Below are 16,330 nucleotides of genomic sequence, written 5' to 3'. Positions count from 1 at the left end.
TGTTTTGACCAGGAGGTCATTGAAAAGGGTTTTGGTTTTATTTTCCCAGGTTTTGATATATACTGTATGTCTCTGAGGTTTCTGCCTCCACCCTAAAGGGTAAACAACACAGAAAGCCTTTTTGACATCCATCATTTGTCTGACTAACGAAACAGACACGCTTTCATTTTGAAAATAATGCATGGAGCCTACCTCTAAACTATTTTTGTCCAGTAAATTGTGCTGTCAGTCAGCTGTCCTGTCCTCTCAGCTCTTCAGGAGCGGCAGCGTCAGTAACACTTGGCACTCTAGCTTTTAATGTGGAATCCCAGTAACACAGTGGAGGTGAATTAAATTTTAATTTCGGTGCTCGAAGCATTGAGAAACTGATTTTTTTTTAAAGATTTTTTGGGCATTTTGCCTTTATCTGATAGTTTTGACATTAGAGACAGACAGGGAAGGTGGGGAGAGCAAGGGGGGATGACATGCAACAATGGTCCCCAGCCAGAACTGAACTGGGGACGTTACGATTACATGGTATGCGCCTTAGACCAGGAGGCCACAGGAACCTATTACGTTTTTTTTAAAAGTATCATTATCTTTCCAGAAACAATGTCCACATTACCCTGGATGATCCGCCTCACTTAGGACAGCTTTCACTGAAAAATTGAAAATAGATTAAATGAAAAGAGATGTTGTTGAATTCCATAAAAATTCCAATCACCTCCATTGTTTTGGAGTGGAGGCAGACATTTCAAAAGATAGAAGACAGATATCTCTAAACCAGTACAAATAAAACAAAAAATTATTTAATGCCAAGATACCACCAGAGGAAAGTGAGAAAATGTTTTTTTTTGGCGTCATTTGGGTGACCCTGACCCTTTAAGACCAACAACCTGGTGTAGACATTACATATTATATAATCACTAGTGCCAGAGTCAAAGCCATGCCCTGTGGTATAAGATGACTGATGGCTTGTTATTATATGGCGCACACAACTGTTGCTCGACTCTTACCTTAGGAAAACGAAACATGGAGTTGTGGGACGAGTGTGACTGTGAGCACACCACAGTACAATTTTTATAATCTGTTTTTACCTTCATGCATTAACTAGTCTTAAAATCCAAGCGCTCTCCAGAGTCTGACAGGGTAGCTCAATTTGAGCAATATCAGGGCACGCGAAGAGTGCAAACAATACAGTGAAGCAGTAATTACAGCGATGGGAGGAGCTGCTCCAGCTCGCTCCACAGGCTCCAGGCCGTTAGGAGGCTGTTTCTCTGTGCAGTTATGTAGTTTTAGGGAGGGAGAATCTGCACCCATGTCTGCTTATTAGGGAACCATATCAGGCACAACAATAACGGCTTGTTCTCTTTGCTCTCTTTCACATAAAGCAGACTCAGGAAAGAGTGGGAATGGGAAAGGCATTTTTCCAGTTCCTCTGTATTTATATTAGCTGGGATAAATGGAGGTGAAATGCCTGGCGCCTGGCCAGCGGACAGGACAATGCCTTCTCCGGTCAATGACATCTCCAGTGTTTGTTACAATCAAGTCATTAAAATTTCATAACCTGAGTGCCTCTTTGTGTCGTAGAGAGAAACCTGCAAGCATACACACATCAACGGAGAAACTATTTTTCCTGCTGAACATGAGGGGGAGGAAAAAATGCATAGCGTCTGGTAGTTATTCCCGCTAACCCATCAGTGACAGCGAGGGATGAAGGATGAGGGGTGATGGGAGGAATGTCTTTATTTTGTCTCTGGCAACCGCTGGCAATGGATCATAACCAATTGTTCCATTTGGCAGCCAGTCAAGGGAGACTAAAAAACTGCCTGGCCTCCCCTCAGCCGGCAGCGGGCTGAAATAGGAGAATTGATTGAAAGGAGTAAAAAATTCCTCAGCATATTATTTAAATAATCTCCTGTGAGTGAGTGATGGCTGTAGGGCAGAGGGAGTAGAGCTTCTCTTGGCACTGTCAAACACAGAAGGGCATCGCCGGCCTCCAGGTCCGACCACCATTTCTCATCAGGGGAGGAAAAGAACCTCAAAGAATCCAAGAAATCCTGATACAGGGCAGGATTAGTTCCTGCACTCCGTGTTTTTCAAGTCAAACATTCAGCTACTGAAGGAAAATTAGATAATGAACTTGCTTTTAAAAGGAACAGTTACACATTTTGACTGACTGGAAACAGCTTGTATGGTCCTCTCCAAAAAGGTAACAAAATTCTCCTATCAGCACCTCTGAAGCTTGCTAATTTACACATTATATATTGTTTGGTGAATCTGTACAAAAACCGAAGTGTAAGTGACAATTTGTGGTAGTCACTAGATTTTACTACCTTTGGACAGATCTAGGCTAGCTGTTTCCAGCCTTTATGATAAGCTAAGCTACCGGGCTGCTGGCTGTAGTCCTATATTTAACGGACAGACATGGGATAGGTATCGATCTTTTCATCTTACTCTGCAAACAAAGCAAATAAGCCTATTTGTTGAACCATTCCTTTAACACCTAGTGTGCTTTACACTCAAGTGAACGCTGTGTATTTACTAACCAGCATGTTTGAGTTCCATACATCTCATGTTCCAGACATGTTCACATACCTGGTGAGACATCCTGGAAGAGCAACTTCCATATTGTGTACTGTAAGGGCCCCATGTACTTGGATGTTGGGAAGTCTTCATACGTCAGATTGGTCTCATGTATCTTCCCTTTAATCCTGTGACAGAAAAACAGATCAATAACAGTCTAAACCCAATTTGCTGCTATTTCCAAATAATACTGCCTGTTGTGCAACCCACAAAGTCGATGCTTCAAGTTATAATGCTGGTCTGTGTCTCTGAAATGTGCCATTATTGACATTTAACAGCTAACAAATGGCTTCATGAATCTCCAGCAATTCATGAATCAAATGGCTTCATGACTCAGATAGGTTCAGATGGGTTCAGCTCTAACACCATTACAAAATGATTCAATATGAACCCCCACATGAATCACTTAGTGCACTCCTACATGTAGTCCAGAGTTCAAGCAAGACATTGTGTGGGTTGCTTAACACAATGAAATCTTGAAAATAACAGTACAGTATGTTGTAAAAGGGACCTTATACATTTGTGCAGAAAAGGTTATTTGTGGTGTATTGTCTGACAAGAAGGAATGAAAATAAATTAATATTACAATGTTTCTGTAAGTACCACTCATTCACAGTAAATTTTTGGAATGATAAGAGTTCTTCTGTAGCAATTATTTATGGGTTTTCTTTTGCCAAAGTGTGACTCAATGATACAGTGAAATAAAAAATTGTTTCCAACTTCGTCCGTCCCTGTGTAAATTGTTCAGTTAATCGCTTGTTATACAGTATGTCAAATATAAATCAAAAAAACTTTTTTTTGGATTATTATTCAAAGTACCTTTTTTTTTCTTCCTGTAAAAACAATCTTGAACTTGAGGGAATAAACAGAAATTTATCCCATCAAAGGAGATTTGGGATCAACTAGCTAACCCCTCCCATCATATAAAACTTGACCGTTTACAAACTCTTCTCAGGCATGATATCATCCATTTTTAGATTAAATAATATTTGTACCAAAAAAATGTTTAATATTGTAACTTTAAAAAGATATTGTGGTGATTCTGTCACTCCTGCTAGCTCTATATTCAACCTCATTAATCTGCTCTAAAGTATTAAACTGTTCAATTAAATCGTCCTCAAGTACCCCTCCCAGATTAAACATTACAGCTGCTTTATTTCAGGCCTAATACACCATCTGTTCAGGGATTAGCTGATGCTGCTGCTCAAATCTGTACTTTCTCCAAAATTTAAGCAACCTTACGTTTAGCACCAGCAGAAGACACATTTGGCATGTTGTGAGGTATTATCAACAATTTTAACTACAAATATTTTACGGTTACATGAAGTGTTGATACGCAACTTCAAGAGCTGATAAAGCCTGATCCTTCTCGAAGCAAATGTGTTCCCAACCACATTTTTTTTTCTTATTGGACTGCAGTAGTGATACTGGGACTATTTTAGCAAACTCAGGGCAGGTGAAGCACCTCTCAGATGTGACGGCTACTCCCTCTAGGAAGTCATGTCTTCCCGACTCATTGAGGCGCTCCTGCAGGATCTGGATGCCCTCCTTGACGTCACGCAGCTGCTGGCTGTAGCGCTGGATCTTGTGCTCGATGTCGGCCAGCTTGCGGGCAGTGTCCATCTCCAGCTCTTCCAGCATGCTCTTCTGACGCTCACGCAGGAAGCGGTGAAGGCGCTCGAATGCGTCGCCGATGGTTGCACGCAGACTCTTGGCTGAGGACTAAAAAAAAAAAAAAAAAAAAAAAAAGGCAAAAGGCGGTTTACTTAAAAATAAATAAATAAATCAATCACCCTCAGCTGGGTTATTTATAACTGTCATTACAGGACTGTGAAATAGACTTTGTACTGTAGTTAGCTGGGTTTGTTGAGTGTTTCAGTCACAATAGCCCGACTCTTAATTAGACACAGGTCACTAACTCAAGGGCTTACAAAGTGCTCGTAATTGTGTTAATATTACATTAACATTCATTCATTGACTCAGCTTGTAATTGTATTGATTTTAAGTGGCTTTCTGAGAACAGTGTGTGTACAACCTTCCACTAAGAAAATAAAGCAGCTTTTAGACCATTTTAGTGAGGAGAAACATACAAGAACACACTGTGACAGAAATAACCCAAAAAAGATAACCAGGAGGTCGCAAATGTGTGTCCAGTGTGTGAAGATGGTTGATTACAAGACCGATGGACAGGCAGAGAAGCTGAAGCTATTACAGACAGAGTTGAGCAGTTTGCAGGGGACAGCAGACTGGGAGCTCAAGAATTGAAGGAACTGATTTGTAGCTGAAGGAAAAATGGGAAGGTGGACATCAAAGAGAATGAATCATCGGAGTGTTAGCAGTCTGAGTGTCAGAGAGACAGAACAAAGGGGTGTGACGTGAGCAGGAGCCTTTCAATTTGAAGCTTCTGAGGAAAGCAACTGGACTTGACATTCAGACATTTTGTTAAAAGTTTCCCTGTCTGTACTTAACGGTCATCATTTTACTCAAAAAGTTGAACTTGTATTTGTACACAGATTCAAAATAAATCCAAACATCTGCTCATCAAAGAGCAGCTCAGAACAAGAGAAAACTAATGTCTAATGAATCACAGTAAAATTCATCTAAACAAGAATTTTGGATGAAAACTTGTTCATTTTCTCTGTTGGGAATTTCAACCACTCCTCTGATCTTTTCAGGAGCTGGATTTAAGAACTGTGATCTGAGGTTTTAATTACACAGCAGGCCTGTTCCTCTTGTTCTGTCAGAGTCCAGGGGAAGGTATTCTCCCTCTGCCTGTGGGAACCTATTCAGATGACTATTTCAAGCAAACACGAGAGCTATGACATTAAGGTGGGCTGTATCCCAGCCCTCCTACCTAGTTAAGAATTGAAAACTGATGGTATGGAGGAGGAGGACTGCAGAAGCCCACCTATCAGTCTCTCTGATGTGTGCTGCTTTGGCCCAGCAAGATGTGATCGCAATGAGAGGGTGTCTGCAGTCCTTGGAGACAGGAGGCTGGCTACCTTTCAGGGAAGCATGTAATTATCAAGCAAATCCCCGGTGGGCATGTGAATAGGACACAATGTATATCCTTCAGACGGAGACACGCGAGCCAAACTCAAATTGGAGTGCAAGGCAGGCACATTCAGTGAAAATGAGAGCCGGGTTGCTACAGTGGTTTCTTCTTAATCTTAGTACAAGAAGTGAGATGCAAATCAGTCTAACAGTAAAGGGGAACTCCACCAATTTTACACACCAAAGTCTGTTTACAGGTCTTGGTGAGTACTACTATCTATGTGCAAAAAGTTGTATAAAGCTTTTTGTTGCTCCAGAGGGTGTTGTGAAATCTCCTCAAGTGAGGTTACTTGAGTCAGTGGCGGTTTGAGCTGAAGACTACAAGTTAGAAAATAAAAATGTGGAGTTAGAAAGAAGTGATGTTACCACACCTCTGTAGCCTGCTCCTCATCTCTGGTTGAGGTGCCAGGTTTTGACAAAGAAGAAGAATGTATAGAATAAAAAAAAACATCTCTTGATCAGTTACATTAATTTTGATGTTTTTAAACTGTCCATCAAGAGTCCGACGATGTTACTCTTTTAACAACAATAAGGTAGAAACAAAGAAGAAACATAACTTCAAGCAACCTAAAATTTAGCAAGATGAAGAAATGCAGGGAGACATTTCATTGTCAGCTACTTAAATGTATCAGAGATCAATTAAGTCACAGTGTGGCTCTCCTCCAGGCAGAGCACTCTGTGCAAATGAATGTAAATCTAATGAGATCAGCTCATTTCCAATGAGGAGTGGGGGCGGCTGAAAGGCCTACATCTAGGAGTCAAAGTGAGTCGATGGACGGGCTGAAATGGCCAGGGGCCTGGTGCTCTCTCTGGCAGTGGATGGTCCTGCAGTGCAGAACTCGAAAAGAAAGATGAGCGATGCTGTTACATCAGACAGCAGGTACAAAAACAGGAATGCTCCCTAAATGGCAAATATACCTGACAGCTGCGACATTGTCTCTGCCAGAGACTCTGCCTTCCCTGGTCAATAGCCTCACTGTCACTACAGGAGAGAGACGAGACGAGACGTGTGTGTGTGTGTGTGGGGGGGGGGGAGACTGACATATTGAGTGGATGCTCACGGTTCGCTGATTAAAACAAGGTGTCGAGATTAAACAGCCGCTCAATAAACCAATTTACGTGTCGGAATTTAGCTGTCAATCCAAATCACTTTGGAAGAAAAGATCGATAATCAGTGACTGAAAGACAACACACGTTAAACAGAGGTGTCCTTTATTTCCTGACATTTTTTTATAAGAACTTGTTTTGCTAAGTGAGTATTACTGTCTCAATTTGGATATTTCAGATGCAAAAAAGGATTCGAATCCGGGCCGCTGCAGAATCAGATTTGTACATGGGGCGCGCATTCTACCAGGTGAGCTACTGGGGCGCCCAACATCTAATGTATTAAACCCAACAAACTTCTTTGATGAATCCTTTGTTGCAAATTTTGTTTGTACGTCCAGTGTACAAGTGGTTGGGCGACCTCATAGTCTCAAGCATTGAAAGTATAGCTGTTTTGTTCCTTTTTCAGAAAGAGTATTGATATACTTACCCCTCACCCAAAATTTGGCATTTTAGCTTGAAAAATGAATTGATCACTAGTAAGACGTTTATCCAGAAAAAATGCCAAATCTCCGTGTTTCCAGCTCCTCAAATGAAAAGATTTGCTGCTTCCCTGTTTTATATAATTGTAAACTGAATATTTTTGTACTGTTGCTGGGATAAAGCACGACTCCACCTTAGGTTCTGGGAAGTTGTGATGACCATTTTTCACTATTTTCTGACTTTCTCACTTTTGGCAACTATATAGATAATGAAAACTATTTTTATTTGAAGCAGTATGCAGCTGAATGATTGCTACTAGTGCAACTCTATATATGAGAATCATTTTGTTTTAAAAAGGAGAAATGTACCAGTACCTTGGTCTCAGTAAGTTGTCTTTGCAGGAGCTGCAGGGCCTCAGTGTGTCCCTTCTCACTGTCCTGCAGGGTGGCCAGCTGCTCCTTCATCTCTCTCTGCAACACAAAAACAAACAACCAGTCAGTAACTAGTGATTGGAACTCAATATAACAGAACTGTAGAAGACATTCAATGTATTTGGAGGATTTCATTAAATGCTGTATGACACTAAAACACTCCACTTCTGCTTTGCACAAATAATGTCTCAAAAACACTGTCAGTTACATAAAAATAATACTAATATATTTGGCAGACAGATATTTTTGCAAGTTTAAAATTCTATTATATTTATTCAAATTGTATTATTTGTGTAACAACTCTCTTTGCTCGGGTTCGAGGCAGCAAAGATTTAAGCTTCAGCTACAAAACAAGCAAGGGAGATGGAGAGAGAGATATGAAAGAGATAAAATTAAATCTCTGGAGATGTTGGGCTGTGTCAGAGAAAACTGGGTCTCTTCTCTAGTCAGACACATGCTGGCAGAACCTGCACCGCTCAGCCACCTCCAAGTCTCCCCAAGGCAGGAAAGAGGCTCTGCGGGAGCTGGCTGGGAATGCTGCTGTCACGAATGGTGCAGAGGTTTTATGCAGGTCCCATGTGCCAACAACACCGGCGCACTCAGATTTAGGTATTAGGACAGAAGTGGTTCAGCAGATGCCCTCTCTTCAGTAGAGACTTGTTTATACAAATGTACAAAGAACTGAAAGACTCAAGGTACAGCTCTGCACTTTGTTAATCAGTACTCTGCTGATGTTTTCATACTGAGTAAATAATGAGGGATGAGATGGTAGAGAGTTTGAAATCTCTAGCAAGCTTTGTGAAAATAAAAAACAGCTTTTTGGATTATACAACAGTCTTGCTTGAGTTTTCATTGGGGTACATGATGCGTTATGAAGTGAGATTAAAAGAGGATGGAATTTGTCATTTTGTACTGAAACAATAGAAGAGCCAAACCAGCTAATGTCACCTGCTAACATGCTCAAAATGACAATGCTAACATGCTGATGTTTAGCATGTATAATGTTTACCATGTTCACCATCTTAGTTAATTACCAAAAGTTATCATGCTAAAATGTTTAACACAAAACACAAAGCACAGCTGATGCTGATGAGTATGCCATTAGTTCTGCAAGTATTTGGTCATAAACCAAAGTATTGGACAAATCAAAATGATTTTGATGGTGCTAGATGAAAAGACATTATTTGAAGATGTTGATATTGTTGGTGATATGTTTGTATAACCTATTTGAATTGATTGCATAAAAAACACTAGAAACAAACAGATGACAGCAGACCCCATGAAAAAAAACACCACAGAAACTCTGAACTGACTTATAATGACGATAGCAGCACCCAAAAATCTCAATACTATGGCCTCGGTTTACTATTTTATTTAACTACTAACTTATGTTACTACAATGAACAATAATGTACAAATGACATTTTTATTTAGAATGATACATTGCATCATGGATCTGACCCTTGTCAAAGTGACATGGATTCTGGTTTAGCCCGATCCAAGCTTGAACCACTGCAGCATTTAATGAGTTGGCAAACTATTAAAACCTGAAAGTCTTTTTGGTGGTAAAATAGCATTCTGGTAACTGTCTAGAGAGTCTGGATTTCTGCTCATTAATTAAAGCTGTGAGTTGACAAACTAAATTTTATAAAAATTATACATCTCATCTCATCAAACCTCATACATAAAATGACAATATATATGTGTGGCAGTAAAAATGCAACATAATTCAATTTGCTATAATTCAGGAGGGAAATGAAAAACTGAATCAAAAGGAAAACCTGGCACAAGCCTCATTTGTTTCATACCCCCCATTAAGCCACCCCTGCTGCTGGTCTCTTTGCTCATGTAACCTGTGTGTCACCATCTCTGTGATCCACAAAGTGTCACCTCCCCTGAAAACCAACTGCAGCAAAAATCCACCAAATGGAACTGTCAGCTTAGCGGGGCTAAGAAAACAATCGCTCAGCTACCAGGCTGAAATAAACACCAGAATAGATTTCCATTGACAGGAAAAATGCATAATAATTCAACAATCTAGTCTACAAGGAAAATAAGGTTAAGGTACCAGCAGACAGGAAAAAATAAGCCATGCATCAATTTGTGATGTATTAGAAAATCATTGACCTTAATCATTAGCTGCTAAATTAAAAGGGAGCAAATATGGGCTGGTTAAGATGAAGCATGTTTCTTCTCAAGGACAGAAACAGTGGAAAACAATGGTTGGTGCAGAGGGGGAGCGTGACTTTCCATGCTAATGATAGAAGTGCGGCAGGCTCAGCAGGCTTTCCCTCGTCATCACTACGCGCTTGTCTGCAGCGGGTCAAAGGCCGCTCCCACACACTGAGATAGACCAACACTGACAGACTGGCAGAGAAAACATGCTCCTCCACTCTCCTGCTGCACATCGTCTGACTGACTGGTCAGAGAAGGGCAAATTTAACTGTTTCAACATGAACCCACACATCTCTGAAAACCCCAAATCATCTGCAGAATAAACACAGCTGTACATACATACATACATACATAGACACACATTTTAGATTCACATTGTCTGGGAGTTTTGCATCATCCTCTGAACTACAGTGTGTAAAAAAAAAAAAAAAAAAAAAAAAAAAAAAAAAAGGATATATCCACTCTCTTCCTGTTACTGAATAGAACTTGTGAAAATTAAAATGCACTGGAGAATGTGTCAGTACTTAAGCTAAATTTTAGATTTTAGCAGGCAAAACTGCATTTTAGAATTAACAAAAATCAACCTTTGTGAAATCATTTTTACACACTGCAAGGCCCTAAAGCCTCCTCCATAACGTGCAATTGCATAATCCTCTTTAATCTTCCTGGAAGCAAAAACCGTCCTTTGAGTGTCCTACAGATGGACATTTTCTGTGATGACATTTCTAGCAGAAACAGAGAAAAAGCCACAGCTGTAGTGCCAATTACTACACATGGGCAAGGAATTAGATCTGAATTGGATGTGATTCACTGCTATCTAGAGGAAAAGTGTGCATGACGGAAAGCAAACCATTATTATGTGACAAAACAAAAACAAAAAAATGCAGGTGAATGAATGCTGGCATCAGCAGAGACTGACAGAGAAGGTTGTGTGTGCACACAGTGTGCAAGTGTGTGTTTTTGTGTTGTGTGGGGAGGTGTCTCTCTCCTGTCTGTCTCATCTGGCCAACACAAGTCTGACATGACATTTCCCCAGGACGTCAAGATGCAGGAAATGGGGGTCACGGCTGGGGGATTATAAATCTAAAACTCATTTCATCCTGCTGTCAATACCTTCCTCTTCCTTTCCTGTCATGTTAGTAGCTTTGGTAGATATTTACAAGTAAATAAATGAATAAAATAATATGCATGGGGCTAAAAATTCCTCAAATCTTCCTTACAGCTACGAGCTTGATTACATTCAGCGACTCGTTCAGGATTTAAAGAGCGTTATTGGCTTCAAACTGCCAGCCCAGATGAAGAGGCGAACAAAACAACATGCAGTGCCACACCATGAATAATAAAAAGCCTACAGGATGGAGAACTTCCTCTCAAACACAGACAAGACTAGCTTCCAGTGATTTCATTCACATGCACTGATGACAGGAAAGAAATATACAGGGATGAAATTTATAACAATATGCTACTTAGAATTACAGTGGGATCTCTTTCATTTGTTTATCATTAGACAGATAATGCAAACCCCAGCAGAGCACACAATAACTAAATAAAATGAATGTACTGAAAGTGATTTTGGCATAACCTTCAATGAGCTGACAGTATAATTCTGTCAGGTAGCACACAGGGTGGGTAAACAGGATGCCAACCAATAACAAAGCAGTGAACACACTTTGTTCTAATTTAACATGAACCAGGTCTTAACTGTGTCTTCCACACCCACATACAGAGACACAGGGGCGACATACTGCAAGTTCAAGGCTATCAGCTTGGATGTTACAAGCGAAGCAACACACAAATTATGCAGAGGTTACTCTAGCATGATTTCAAAAGCTAAACTACTATTAAATCCATCTGCTAATCATTAGCTTTCACCATCTATAGGTGATAAGCGATACATAGCCTTTATGTATGCAACAGCATTTAGTAATCATGCTAACACTTATGCAGGTCACCACAAGGAGTAAACACAAAGGTGTTCTCAGCTTGTGTTCTACAGTACTTTGTCTTTTAGCAGTTCTTCATTAAAATTTGTGACACACAGCAACTATCCCTCCATTATATTATGGTACAAAATACCTGTTTCTACCTGTTCATAAAGTATTTCTGATTCTGATCAATATCTGTCTACGTTATGATATATAATGCTCATAATCATGTCTTCATGAGCTCTTTGTGACACTAGTGAATATAAATAAACATGTAAGGTTCAGTAAAGCGCTGCATGACTTGCTGTCAGTCAGTGTAATTTGATTTCTCCACATAGCCTATGTGCTGATGATGCAGGCTGATCACCAAAACTGGCCAATCAATGAGTTACATGTCAGTCCATATAACTTCATGCTTACAGCTCCTGTTTTGTTTGTAAGAAGTCAGTGTGAACATAAACTAAATGGCAACAATGTATCTTCTTTTTTTCTTGGTCTGGACTGAATGAATTAAACTACGAAAGTGACCACGATAAGTGTATAATTTTCTAATATTCAATCCTGCTCGACCACATGTGGTGAATTGTGTGATTCCTGCCTACAGGAAGAAAATAATGAATTAATAAAACAGCAAGTGGAAAGATGAAACGTCAACGCTCATGTCATTACTAGATACTTATCAACCTCTAAATACACTTTGGTACATACATTTTATCATACATTTATTTTAGCTTTTATACTTTATATCCACTTTGTACTTAATTTATCTGACCTGTATTATAGTGTATTATATTTGATTTGCTATTCCTTCTATTCCTGTGTGCATTGACATGATAGTGAGCTGTAACGAAAGAGTTTCACCTCAGGGATCAATAAAGTATTTCTGATTCTGATTCAGCTAAAGGGAAACATACGCACAAACGCGAAATGCAAAGAAACAAAACAGCAAACAGAGGTGAGAGAGCCAAGATAAATAATTTGCTAGTAGACCAAAGCAAGTGGAATTCTACAAAGTACTGCGTTTTCTATTTGGGATACAGAAGCTAGGAGTGAAAATACACAAATAAAACCAACTGTGCACTGTGCTGGCCATCTCAGCAGCAGGTTGTCCCGATGAAACACGATGACAAGTGACTAGCCTGTGCGTGGTCCTGTCCTCACAGCGCAAGAACCCTTTCACAGCACTCAATGCCAAACTGAGTGCAGCCCGAAGACACTGACACAGGCAGCAGTGAAAGAGCTAACAGCAGACCTAGACAAGCAAACTAAAACTACTGGAGGTCACAACAACAGAAATACTCACTGTGATGTGAACTTTGTGTTCTGAGGTGCAAGATTTTCAATGTATTTTCATTTTTTTCCCTCTTCTCTGACGCATTGTTCTTACAAGAAGTGCCATTCAGTGAAATATCAAAATGCCGACCAATGACCTCTGGGAATACAACACATTGTGTAAGCACACAGCCTTTCAAAATGTTTCTTTATTTATGTTAGACAAGTCATCACTTTCAGGCTGAGGCTGGTTTATTTCAGCTGTCTGCAAAGTTATATGATTGTGGGACAAAGGATTTGAGGGCAATCAAATCCTGTTTCTACCTGTTCATCAATATCAGGGGCCACCTGTCTGTCACCTGTCTGGTGACAGACAGGTGGCCCCGAGAGGTAACCAAAACAAAAACTTGTGAAAAGAAACAAAAAGCAGAACAACAAAAATGCTGTCTCAGGCTGCAAACTCTGGTGTATTTGTTCCAAGACATCGAATTAAGCTCAAGCTGCACCTTCCATCCCGGAGCTTTGTTTCCTCTAGCATCAGCAGAGTCTGCAGCCTCTCCAGGGGGACGAGTGCGTCCCTGCAGCCTGAGCTCAGCCAGCGGAACGGGCAGAGGCCAGCTGAGCTGACTGCGCAGCAGGACAGAGACACACTATTCACCTCCAACATCTGTCCTAGTGAGACAGAGGCAGCCTGAGACAAGAACAGCCTGTACAGTATGTGGGCATCTACTACACAGGACAGGCTGTGGTGCTGCTAAACTTTCAGTTCTGGACTGATAGAAGATATGAAAGAGGTTTCTACTGTTCATCTCATATGTCAGAGCTCCTGCAACGTCCACTCACTCCTCAGTTACAACGAAGGTCTTGTTTAGAGACAATTTGTAGATAGTCATATATGATCATTTTTAATAGGGCTGCAACTAAAAATTGTTTTCATTATTGATTATATTTTTGACTCAGTTTAGTGATGAAAAGATTACAGGATTGATTAATCGATCGACAGAAAATTAAATGCCAACAAGTTTGATAATCCATTGAATACTTAAGTTGAACGTCAAGCAAAAATGTCAAACTCTGGCTCCACCTTCTCAAATGTACAGGAAATATAAATAGTATGACTGTAAATTGAATATGTTTGGGTTTCTGACTGTTAGTAGGACAAAACAAGCAATTTGAAGATGTCACCTTGAGCTCTGGAAACTTGTGATGAGCAATTTTGAATAGTTTCTGATGATTCATAGACTAAACATTAAATGGATTAATCAACAATATATCAAACTAATAAATAGATGAATAGTATAAGAGTAATAAGAGGTAGTTTCAGACCTAAGTGAATCAATGGTTTAGTCGATAAAATGTCAGAAAACAGTAATATTTCTTAGACCCTAAGGTGAAAAACCCCAAAGATATAAAATTTCCAATGATAAAACAAAGAAAAAAACCCAGCAAATCCTCATATTGTATTAGCTGAAATCAGGAAATGCTTTGCATTTTTACTTGATAAATGACGATTAAAGATGAGTCGATCAAAATGTATGTCAATTTTGACGATTTTCTAAATGTTTCAGTGATAATTTTTATCCCCAGATAATACTACTCGATAATACTAATTACTAAATTGTTCAATTCCCATTAAAGGAAATGTAGCTGACAAATGTGCAAAGACAAAAGGTAAATTCATCATCTAGCCTTATTACTGAACACTTCTATTAATAATCTACTAACAATCTATTGCTGCTACAATTTCAGCACAATTGTCCAGTATTTGACAGAAATATCTACATAAGAACCATTTTGACAGATGAAACAGGTCTGCTGTGACTGATCCTGGGTCTGAGCATCAGATCACAAATGACCCCCACATGTACAACATCTATTTTACAGGAAACGTTTGGTAAAAGCAGTGGGTATGAGTGGAAGCGCTGATGCTGGCGGCCTCCTCCAGTCCTCTGAATATAGGGCATGTCAGGTAAATGATGAATGCTCAGAGGCTGCTGCTCCACTTCCTGGAGTGAGGAAGGGCACACAGCATGCAAATGTATTACCCCAAGCATGAATAGCTAAGGAAAAAAAACCACAACACTGCACGTCAGTTTAAAAATTTTTATCATTAAAATGAAAAAGATTCATTATGTTTGAATTGCGGGAGAAGGTCCACAGAGTCTACACGCTAAGCTGAGGGAGCAGTAAGAACAGAGTGTGTGGCATTAGCAGGGCAGCAAAGCAGTCGGATGTCTGCGGAAGACAAACAGGTCTCAAAGCAATCAATGTTAAGTTTGATAATTTACACAGAACAGGACAAGCCATTTAAGAGGAACATGGGGTTTGTCTTTGGCAGTGGAGTGGAAATCTGAGAAGTGTCAAGCGATAAGAGCGAGCCTGCTGTTTGTAAAGAGTCACCAGCTTGACAGATGCCACTCAGTGTTTCACCATCAGTCCTGAGGCTGTTACAGCTCGTCTTCTCCTGACTGCTGAGCAGAACTAGCTTCTAAATAGCTAGAGTCCAAGATATAGAAACAAGTTTCACAGCCGAAGTTGGAAATTTATCTGACAGACATCCAATATAAATGCTTATGGGGCTAATATGAAATTTCGGAATATTCTTCTTCTTTCAACCCATCTCTGCAGAGCTATCAATCAACTCTGTCAAGAGCAAGATGCTGATCTTGGAGAGGGCTATACATCATCTCAACAGGCAAACGACGGAAGAGGAAAAAAAAATATTAACATATTTTAGGCTCAGGGGTAATTTTATTTTAAAAACATTGTTAATTATTCAATATTTCTGTTTTTTAGCGGCCTTTAAGGAACTGCCTTTCCCGTCTGGCCTAGACCATCACGGGTTGAAAGTCCTGGCTCCACAGAGGAGGCGAGTCCATGAGTGAGGCGAGGGGCTGCCGTGACTTCAGACATCTTTGTAATAACAGACAGAGAGGAGCGAACAGTGTTCAAGTTTTTAGATTGCGGCTAAAAAATTCAAGACAGATTACTTTAGAAGATAGTGTTGGTGAATTTTATTGAAGTGGATGAAACTGTATCCCGGAAATGAGTTGGCATGTTCTCTCCATGCCTGCGTGGGTTTCCGCCAGGTGCTCCAGTTTTCTCCCACAGTCCAAAGATATGCAGGTTAGGTTAATTGGTGACTCTAGACTCTAAAGAAAAGGGTCATTAGCCAGACTAGTTTAAACAGCTATATTTGGAAGCTCTATTTGGCTATGCATAAACAAAACACACAGAAAGAAAACTCAAATGCAGGCATAAAAACACACCTGCATTTCTTGCAAACACTATTATCGTTTTTCTGCTGTACAGTGACTTCTTTCTGTGGTCACACTGGGTAAACACATCCTGAAAATGACCCTTGGATATGCTTGACTGCCA

General features: G+C 40.0%; 1 protein-coding gene across 3 annotated transcripts in view; it reads right to left on the bottom strand.

Annotated features, from left to right (window-relative positions):
* The window catches only part of trim62.1 (tripartite motif containing 62, tandem duplicate 1), a 31,899-nt gene that overhangs the window by 2,515 nt on the left and 13,054 nt on the right, over positions 1–16,330 (bottom strand). For all 3 annotated transcript variants that reach the window (XM_044166341.1, XM_044166351.1, XM_044166362.1), the window contains 3 exons: positions 7,521–7,616; positions 4,031–4,287; positions 2,578–2,693 (listed from right to left, as the gene is read on the bottom strand). In XM_044166341.1, coding sequence (XP_044022276.1) covers positions 2,578–2,693; positions 4,031–4,287; positions 7,521–7,616 — 469 coding nt within the window. The remainder of the gene's footprint in view (positions 1–2,577; positions 2,694–4,030; positions 4,288–7,520; positions 7,617–16,330) is intronic.

Source organism: Siniperca chuatsi, linkage group LG2 (genome assembly GCF_020085105.1).
Source record: "Siniperca chuatsi isolate FFG_IHB_CAS linkage group LG2, ASM2008510v1, whole genome shotgun sequence".
Taxonomy (NCBI): Eukaryota; Metazoa; Chordata; class Actinopteri; order Centrarchiformes; family Sinipercidae; genus Siniperca; species Siniperca chuatsi.
Note: the sequence above shows the minus strand (reverse complement) of the source record. Positions and strands in the feature narration are given on the sequence as shown.